Consider the following 9,465-nt stretch of genomic DNA (forward strand, 5'->3'; position numbering starts at 1 on the left):
CTAAGAATAGGTTGAACAAAAAAGGATAAATATGTATAAGGAGTGTTCCTCGGAGTGTTTGTAGCTACCGCCTTAAGGTGACAAGCATTAACGACGCCGTTTCAGACTATGGATCCGATAACTAGACCGACCCATCCATAATTTTATTATTGGGTTGGGCCTTTACATACTCCTCAAATAAGCCCAACGCAATAAAACAATGGTCCGGGAACTTCATGCTTCTTTTTTTTTGTCTGGTTAATCTGAGAATGAATGCAAGTGTTTTTTTCATATTTTTTGTTTCTCTCTCCACAGACACTTCACTATAAATAATTAAAATTGTCAAACCACTATTTATTAAAAATACCTCACATTAAAATTCGCTGACAAATATAATGTGTGTGTAATAATGAAAAAAAAAAAAGAGGAATGGGAAGACTTTAAATTGGCGACAATGACATTGATGCATATTACTTTGAATACAATCTTAGATTAGTAAAAGAAGATGCACATGCAGATGCAGCATATGAGACCAAGGGCTCATGTGTTATCATGTGAGCAAAACTGGGCACGCGCAAAAAATATCCAAAACTTATATACTTATTTTATCTGTTTTTGTCAAAACTCAAAAAAAAAAAAGAGAGATCTATTGATCTCAGAGATAATATAGTTTTCAAACAAGTAACACACACATCATTTCTAGTATATCGTTGGACGACCAAACATCAGTGATGACCACAACAACGACAAACAAGAAAACTTGTTTCATCCATTAAAACTCTTTGTGGAAGATTTAGACTAGATTTTTTAACTTTCGTTTACTCTTTATGTTATAATGAAATACAGAGAATGGTGACAAACAAATGAAAGAAGTTGAATATAGAAGAAAACTCACATATGTAATGTATAATGTGCAAGCGTGTGAAATATTGAGACGTGGAAAATCAAAATGTTCCCAAAAGAAGGCCATGTGTGGGAAGTCCACGTAACTATAGCAATAGCAACAATTTTTGTATTCATGTCTAATATTCTAGAATGCACACTACAACGTACAAGCACTCCCTATATACATTGTGTTTTATTTATTTGTTCTATATTCATGTATTTTAAAATTGTATTTTAAGTGGTTACCAAAGTTTATTATATTAAAAACTACATACACTAAAAACCATTAATATACGTGTTAGTTTTGTCATATATGTAATAACAAAACATTTTGGTAAGCAGTCGCATGTCGCATCCATCTAGATTCTGTTTAAACATACATGGGTGTAGTGTAGAGATAGGTAAAGCACATATAGTGCGGGTTTAGAGAGCATTGATCATGTGACATAGTGTGGCTCCATTATCTTTAAATTTTTTGCCGGAGATATTAATGACAAAATTGGTGTACTTTATTCCAATATTTTAATAGTACAAACACTTTTTTATTCAATAGAAAAAAGAAACAAATTGCCTTTTTATCAAAACAAAAAAATATATATATTACAAAAGTGAGGAGTTAAGGTACCACTTTTCAAATCATGAATACGTGAATTTCCATTATATAAGAATAAGATAAGAACCGCTAAATAATGGAATTTTGATAAGGTCAAAAGATGTAGCTCATCGTGACGTTCCACCAACCTAAAGTTTCACCTCATCTCACCGCTTCACGCATGACCTAAACTAAAAATATTTTACAAAACTCAAGAAAACACTAAAACAACGTGTGTAGAGGTGATAAATTTGAGTTACATATAATTACATATATAGATAGAAAGAGATATGGTATATATATATACGTTAACTGTTTGTTACTAAAAATCGATAATTTTGATAGATATAGCTAGCTCGTGTTTGCGGCATCTACATATTGACAAATATAAGTTTTTTTGATGTGTTGATGATAGCTGTCTCTTAGGCGAATTGTGTAAACACAAGTTGGTATATTGTTTTAATGAGTTTTTACCAGCTAGCTAGCTACTCACCACTTTAATTGTCGTCGAACTATAGATAGTGCCACCAAACTAATTTATAATGGCGACTAGACTACAACAACAACAACAACAAAAGTCGTATCCGTGATCCGTCGTATAACTATTAACGTGTTTTTCAAATTCTATTTTACGTGTATAAGTTCTTTTCGTCAACTATTGAGTAGTGCTGCTAGATCTATATATAAATCAAACGGTGGAAAAAACTAAATAATTGTTGATCATTATACATATATTTGCATGCATTAAATAAACATAAAGCTCATTAGATATTATAAAATGGTTGTATTGAATATACTGAATCCTTCCTACTATACCGAAACCGACATATCCATAAGTTTGATATTTTTGTTTGTTCTGTAAACACGTCATTTTCGTTTAATATAGTGTTGAAAAAGAAAAATTCTCATCCTCAATATGAAAAATGTATAGGATTTTCGTTTGATGGATTTTTTTTTTTTATGAACGTTAATCTCTTATGATCCTTTGGTTAAGTGATGACAAGTAAGTTTTAGCAATTAAAATAGATAGTTTTTTTATCAGTTTCATTTTTTATTTTATTTTACCAAATTTATATGATTAAAAGAAATTGTAAAGAAAAATTAGTTTTATGGTTATAGATGTTAAAAAAAAAAAATGATTCCTAATAAGTAAGTTAGGCAAAATAATGATTTAGTAGTAATATAGGTGTTGTACAGTAGTTAAGATAATGAAAGAAATGAAAATAATAATTTGATGGAGAAGGAGAGAAGGTCGTTTTCCGTGCTCAACAGAAAAGCGCATATCCGTTTTGGTAAAAACTCCCGGGGACCCAAAATCCTCCTCACGCGCTTACTTTATCCCCCACCCGGACCCGACCCGATTCACACTTGTTAACTATTTTGCTAAATATGTGATTAGTGTTTTATAATTAATGATGTTGATGATGTGAAAATTTAGTGTTTCATCCTATTACAAGATGCCACATGTATTCTCTGTTTTTTTTTTCCTGCCCATAATCACCCATTGATACGAATGTGCATTTATCTTTTCTTCTTCACTTTATGAAATAGAAATCATTGCATTATCCCATTTGTACAAAATGAAAATAAAGAAAACTTTTGTTCTTGATTAATTTGATAGATACTAATTCAACTAAATTAAATAGTAGTACTAATTATGAATAATGATGATATTCATAAACAGATCTTGAAGTTAACAATGTTTTGTTCGCAGCACTTATACAGTATATTTTTGGATAATTACGCTATCTGTATATCTATTGGTAATTGTATTCATTAAAAATTTACCCCAATTAAAATGATTCTATCTCTATAATCTATATACACGAAAGGCATTGGTTTGTTAATCAAAGGAAATAAAATAAAAAATAAAATTAAATCTGAATAAGGAAGCCCTCTGTTCAACAAAGAGGCTTCTTCTCTCTCGTTCCTTAATTCCTTCTTCTCTCTTAAGCCAGCTGTTTTCTTCTTCTTCTTCTTCTTCTTCTACTCTCTTCTCTTTGCTCGCTTCTTAATTCCTCATTACCATCCTCCGTTTATCGCCGGCATTGTCTTTTGTTACCGATCTGACTATCTCTGCTTTCGAATTTTCCGGCGACAAAGCCTGATCTCCAGGTTAGTTTTAAATCCTTTTTTTTTTAATTGTTTTCCCGGGACTTTTTTTTTTTCTCTGATCTCCGTCCATGTATGTCGGTTTCGTTTTTTATTTTATTTTGGGTCCTTGAATTCTTTTTTTTTTGTTAGATCTGGCTGCAATTTCGTTTGATCTGATCTATTCCTTACTCGTTTGATTAGCTTTTCGTTCGTGGTTCCGTCGGTGGAAGCTTTGAAAAATGCCGGTGGAGGTTGAGAGAGAGCAAGGTGAGGTGTCGGTGAAGGTCGATTTCGATAATGCGACTGAGATTAAACCCGAGGTTGTTGTTCCGACGACTGCCAAAGAGGACGTCGTGAATGGGATCAGCCATGCCGGTAACAATGGCAACGGGAACGACACTGATGCTTCTTACGTTTTCATTACGGAGAATGATACCGTAGCAGATGATTCTGATTCCGTTAAGCCTGTTGACGTCAATGTGGAGAAAGATCTTAAGGAAGGACAGAGTGTGAATTCTGGGGAAGTGAAGGTAGAGGCTGCAACTAGTGCCGATGATGTTGTTTTGGGAGTTTCTCAAGGTAGTCAACCCCTGGAAAATTCTCAACGAGAAAAGGCAGCTGATGGACCAGAGGAGGTCGTTGGGATCCCAAATTCAGAAATTGAGGATTCTCTTGAAAAAAGTGTCGAGGAGAAGCATCCTGATAATGGGCATCTGGAAAGTGAGCATGAGGCTAAATTGGAATCTACAGAGGAAGCGGAGCAACTTCAAGATTCTGAAGTTGGACCCAGGGATCTGACAAAGAATAACGCTGAGGAAAAGCCTGATGGTAAATTTGAATCTGATAGTAAAACAGATGTGGAGGGACATCAAGGGGGCAGTATTGAAACGCAAGAAAAGCCTGATCTTGATGTTGATGTTTCTGAAGATCTGAAAGATAACGACGATTTAGCAGAGCACCTTGTTGACTCAGATCAGGGAAAGGTGTCTAAGTTGGTGAGCGCTAAGGTTTCTCCAACTGACCCCAACGATGGAGACATGGGTTTAGGACAAGATACGCTAGCAGATCCAGCTGATACCATCAATGGATCTGAATCTGTGGATGATCGAAGTGGATCAGAATCCGTAGCAATTTTAAAACCTGTTTCTGTTGAAAATGGTCATCCTCCAATAGAATCAGAGTCGGAGGAAATTGGTGATGTTCAATTTACTTCAGAGGCGGAGAAAGTCAATGCTTCTGAAGTTGATGTCTTGCCAGACTCTGGATCCGTGGACGTTGCTGCATCAGAGGTAAGTAGTGATGTCCCGGCTGAGACTCAAACTATTACTGCTGCAAGCTTGAATTCCAACATTACTGGTATAGATAGTGTAGTTGAAAATGGTAATAGCAAATCGGAATCTGAAGCAGAAATTGGAGCTGTTGATGGTGTCTCCGTGTCTGATGGGAATATGAACACTCATCCAGAATCTCGAGATGCAAGCAATCCTACTTGTGATCAAGATGGAAAACAACAGATAGCATCTGAAGTTAAGGAACTTCTTGACGCCCCTGCTTCAGAAGAAAGAAGTGATGCTGTTATTGTTGCCAAAGAGAATGTTTCAGAAGCTGCTATTTCTGATGGCTTATCTTGTGCCAACCAGCAGGCACCAGAACGGGATGAGATATCTGGGCTTGTTGAAAATATCCCATCCCATCCGCTGCATGAGAATGCGCATTCTGGGAATGACTCAAGTGTAAATGTAAGCGATGACAGCAAAAGTCAAGGTTTATCAGAGAATCATGAGGTTGACACAAACCAGAAGATCCAAGATGATCGTAGTGCTCAGTTGGATGAAGAGACCAAAGTGAATGTAAAACATGCTCCAAACGAGAAAGTTCAAGAAAACAACAGTGAGAGTGACTTGGATGTTGGTGCTGGTGATTGTCTAAACGCTGCTGAAGAAGTGACAGAATCACCTACGGAGGATCTTTCTGGGAATGCATCCCATGAGAGTGCTGAGACTCTCTCTACAAACATCAACGAACCATTGAGCTTATTGGAATCCAAAACTGCTGTCTCTGACTTGGCAGAAAGCTCAGCAGAAGGAGTGGCTGACGAAACGGGCGCTGTTGCCACGGAATCTGAAGCTGCCCCGTCAGTTAAAGAATGCACTGAACCACAAATTGCTCCACCCACTATTGAAGTTGGTGAAATAAATAGAGAAGTCAATTTTTGTTCAGAAGTGAATGTGACGAAGACCACTCCTGTTGATGTGTGTGAGGATCCACCTAAAGAAGTTTCTGAGGTGAAAGAATTGGACATCAAAGAAAAATCTTCGATAAATACAGATGAAGAAGTCGCTAATGCCTCAGTTGCATCTGAAACCAAAACCTGTGCACAGGACGTTGAATCTAAAGTGGTTACATCTATTGCAGAAGCTAAAGACTCTGTGGACAGCCAACCTGCTGAAAACAAAGATGGTAATAAGTTAATTGAAAATGAAGCTAGGCTATGTACTTCTCTGGTTGAGGATGAGAAAACTGGAGTTGACGGTTTATCTAAATTGTTGTGTTCAGGAAATGCTGTTGATAGAATAGATGATAAAGTTGCCTCGACCTGTGAAGGCTCTGCGAGTGATGCCTCTGAAGGGCACACTGTAGCGGTAGAGATAGAGAAAAGACCGTTTTACTTTCTGCCTAGAGTTCCAAGATATGATGACGAAAAGTTAGCTGAGCAACTCAAGCACGCTGAAGCGCAGGTTGATCAGAAAACAAAGAGTCGGGATGCTCTTAGAGCGGATATCCAAAAGATACGCGTAAGAGACACTTTTAAGATTTTCATAAGTAAAATCAACTTGCTCTAAGTTTAACTTTGACATATTTTAAAATTTGTTATTTATAGGCAATATGTAAAGACTATGATATCAGTTACAAGGCGGCCATGGCAGAAGAGAGATCTGCAAGAAAAGCAATGCACTCAAAACGGCAGGAAATTGATGCTCTTCAGTCTGTGATTAGCCGGGTTAAGAGTGCTGCATCTGTTGATGATATTGATTCTAGGGTGAGATTCCCCAGCGATCACATTTCCAGCTAAATCTTGTTCAACTTCTTAGCTTCTTTAACCTGATTGTGCTAATCTATCTGATTTCTCTGCCTCCAATCAGGTGTATAATATGGAACATATGATGCAACACTCAACTTTATCTCTGACTGAAGAAAAAGGATTCATGCGTGAAATAAAACAATTGAAGCAACTCCGTGAGCAGATATCTTCGAGTATGGGTACCAAGGATGAAGTTAAGCAAGCATTGGATGAGAAAGAGAAAACAGAAGAGCGTTTGAAGGTACCCTACAGTCAGCAATCATATTTATGTCATATCTGCATTTAGTTGATACCTGTTACCTCTTGACATTGATTAAACCTATTTTGTCAGTACAAGAGCCTTTAGTTCCTCTATTTACGTAATAGGTGATGTAGTTATTTAATCCTTTCTTTGTGGATATCATTTACCTAGTTCAAATATGCCATTTCTGGTGATAACAGGTATTGAGGAAGGAACTAGACGGGCTTAGAAACGATCTCTCAAAAGTCGAAGCAATCACAAAAGCTGCTAAAAAAAAGTGTGATGAGGAATGGGAAGCACAGAGCAAACTGCAAGAACAATTCAGAGCTGCTGATGCTGTTCGCCAGGAAGCATTTGTTCACCTACAGGATTTGAAGAAACAACAACGAGAAAAGGTACCCAAGAGCATCTGAAAGCAGGCATAAATTTACAAATGCTTGCATCTGTGTCTTTGGGATTAATCCTTCACTTTTACTATTTTCGTATTGCAGAACAAATATTTTTTCAAGTACAGAGATAACTCAAGGGCAGCAAGTGAAATGGCTTTGAAGAAAGATAGAGCAGCCCTGCAAAGCCTTTGTTCTGACCAGGTATAGGCAGATGCCAAATTTCTATAATGGTTTTTAATCCCTGTATGTCCTTTGTACTCATTACAATCTTTCAATAGGTGGAGAATTTCATGAATATGTGGAACAATAATGAGGAGTTCCGCAAATACTATGTAAGATGCAACACGAGGTCTACCTTTAGGAGACTAGGAACCCTAGATGGACGATCTCTTGGCCCTGATGAGGAACCACCTCGGATCACTTATGCTAAAAGAACGGACAAACTTAGAACGTCTAGTGACAGAGCAGAGAAACATGAGGCAGTTCCACCAGTTCCAGCACAACAAGAGAAAGTCATTAAATATGAAGGTTCAAAAGTTGAAAACAACAGTAATGCTGTTGCTAAAGCCAGTGAGAACAAGAGTCAGGCCACTAAATCTAAAAAGGCCGTCAAACCGGACCAGCCTCCACCAAGTGTCACGAAATTGGATTCTGGAAAAGAGGAGATCGAAAAACCAGCAACAAAGGAAGAAGAAGAGCCACCTAAGTTAAGCGTAGAGGAAGAGGAGTTAATTAAGAAAGAAGAGGAGAAGAGAAAACAAAAGGAAGCTGCAAAGATGAAGGAGCAGCATCGGTTGGAGGAAATAGCAAAAGCGAAAGAGGCAATGGAGAGGAAGAAGAAGAGAGAAGAAAAGGCGAAAGCAAGAGCTGTTCTTAAGGCTCAGAAAGAAGCGGAAGAAAGGGAGAAGGTAACTTTTTCCTTTTAACAAATATAAAGCATATTTTAATTATGTCTCTCTCGCAAATGTGTTTTGATCTAATGAAAACTCTGTATTGTGTGTAGGAACGAGAAAAGAAGCTAAGGAAGAAGGAGAGAAGAAAGGGGATATTTGCATCAGAAGAGACAGCAACAGAAAACCCGATTCCGACATCAGAAACTGTAGTAGAAACCCCAAGGGAGATAGAAATTCCAAAGAAACAAGCGGTGGAAGAGAGTCAACAAATCAAGAAAGCTCATAAAGCATCATCACAGTTTCTCAAACAAAACAAGTCAAAATCGGTTCCTCTGCCTTTAAGGAACCGAGGAAACAAGAGAAAACTGCGGCAATGGATGTGGATTGGACTCATAGTTGTGGTCATCCTCGCGTTGTTCCTTCTCGGTAACGCTAATCTCTCCTTCTCTCGTGCAAATCTCTGGTTTACATAAGAAAAGAAAGGAAAAAAAAAAGAAAAAGAAGTTGCACACTCTTTTACACACTTTGCCTTGTGCTTTTTATAGTATGCTTTTTTTGGCTCATATAAATTAGTTTGGATTGTGTTTGGTTTTTTTTTTTCTTTTTGTTATCATTTAAGTGGAAGCTTTGATTCATTGATTTCACGCGAACGACAGACATAGGTTGGTTTTGCTTGCTCTGGGTATATGTCTAAGAAACACCGATTCCAGTTTTTTTATATTTTTTTTCCAATACACCATAATATATTATATAAACAGTGACGTCTTCTTTTATTTTTTATTTATATGTTGAAAAATATAAGTTTGGAATCAAAAAAATATAAGAGAAGAGGATGTAGAAGTTAAAATCAACAATGGAGAAAGAGTCTCATGTTTCTCTGCTCTGTCACTTGAAGTTCTAAATCTTGGTCGTTCTAGTCATATAAGTGATCCGGGGTGGTTGATCAGTGACGAGACCCGAGAGACCGTTCATCTAGAACGCCATAGCCAATTACCCAATTGATACGATCGGGTTCTAATATCTTATAGCTTATTAAAGATGATTATGACACCAATACCCTAACTTCCTTCTTTCTAACCTCATGCGTTTCGTATTATATTTTTTGTTTTTTTCTTTGTAAATCTGACGTAGACTCTCTCAGTTTTCACCGACAATATTAATATGGAGTTACGAAATGTATAAAATAAATTATCCTAACGTGTAGACTCAACAACAACAAAAGATAAGTCAGGTTCGTTATATAAACAGTAGGTACTTAGCTAGTTTCGTAATATGAAAATCTAGATTAGAAAAAATAAACAAAATAGTAG

The 9,465-nt window shown here is 36.7% G+C and overlaps 1 protein-coding gene across 1 annotated transcript; it reads left to right on the top strand.

The window, feature by feature from the left end:
- The first annotated feature begins 3,386 nt into the window (after positions 1 to 3,386).
- On the top strand, positions 3,387 to 8,910 carry LOC17900343 (calponin homology domain-containing protein DDB_G0272472). Its single transcript, XM_006306530.2, has 9 exons — positions 3,387 to 3,571; positions 3,752 to 6,010; positions 6,107 to 6,345; positions 6,432 to 6,590; positions 6,694 to 6,873; positions 7,074 to 7,268; positions 7,365 to 7,463; positions 7,541 to 8,170; positions 8,266 to 8,910. Exons 2-9 carry the CDS (start codon positions 3,790 to 3,792, stop codon positions 8,626 to 8,628), a joined length of 4,086 nt encoding a protein of 1,361 aa, XP_006306592.1. The 5' UTR covers positions 3,387 to 3,571; positions 3,752 to 3,789; the 3' UTR covers positions 8,629 to 8,910.
- The last annotated feature ends 555 nt before the right edge of the window (positions 8,911 to 9,465 follow it).

This window comes from Capsella rubella, unplaced genomic scaffold (assembly GCF_000375325.1).
Source record: "Capsella rubella cultivar Monte Gargano unplaced genomic scaffold, Caprub1_0 scaffold_1, whole genome shotgun sequence".
NCBI classification, from domain to species: domain Eukaryota; kingdom Viridiplantae; phylum Streptophyta; class Magnoliopsida; order Brassicales; family Brassicaceae; genus Capsella; species Capsella rubella.

What these genes read in the sequence shown, in the direction of transcription:
- LOC17900343 (XM_006306530.2), top strand. Translation starts at nt 3,790, where the DNA reads ATGCCGGTGGAGGTTGAGAGAGAGCAAGGTGAGGTGTCGGTGAAGGTC. An exon ending in TTGATGATATTGATTCTAGG is followed by an intron (nt 6,591 to 6,693) that starts GTGAGATTCCCC and finishes GCCTCCAATCAG; the next exon opens with GTGTATAATATGGAACATAT. An exon ending in AGAAACAACAACGAGAAAAG is followed by an intron (nt 7,269 to 7,364) that starts GTACCCAAGAGC and finishes TTCGTATTGCAG; the next exon opens with AACAAATATTTTTTCAAGTA.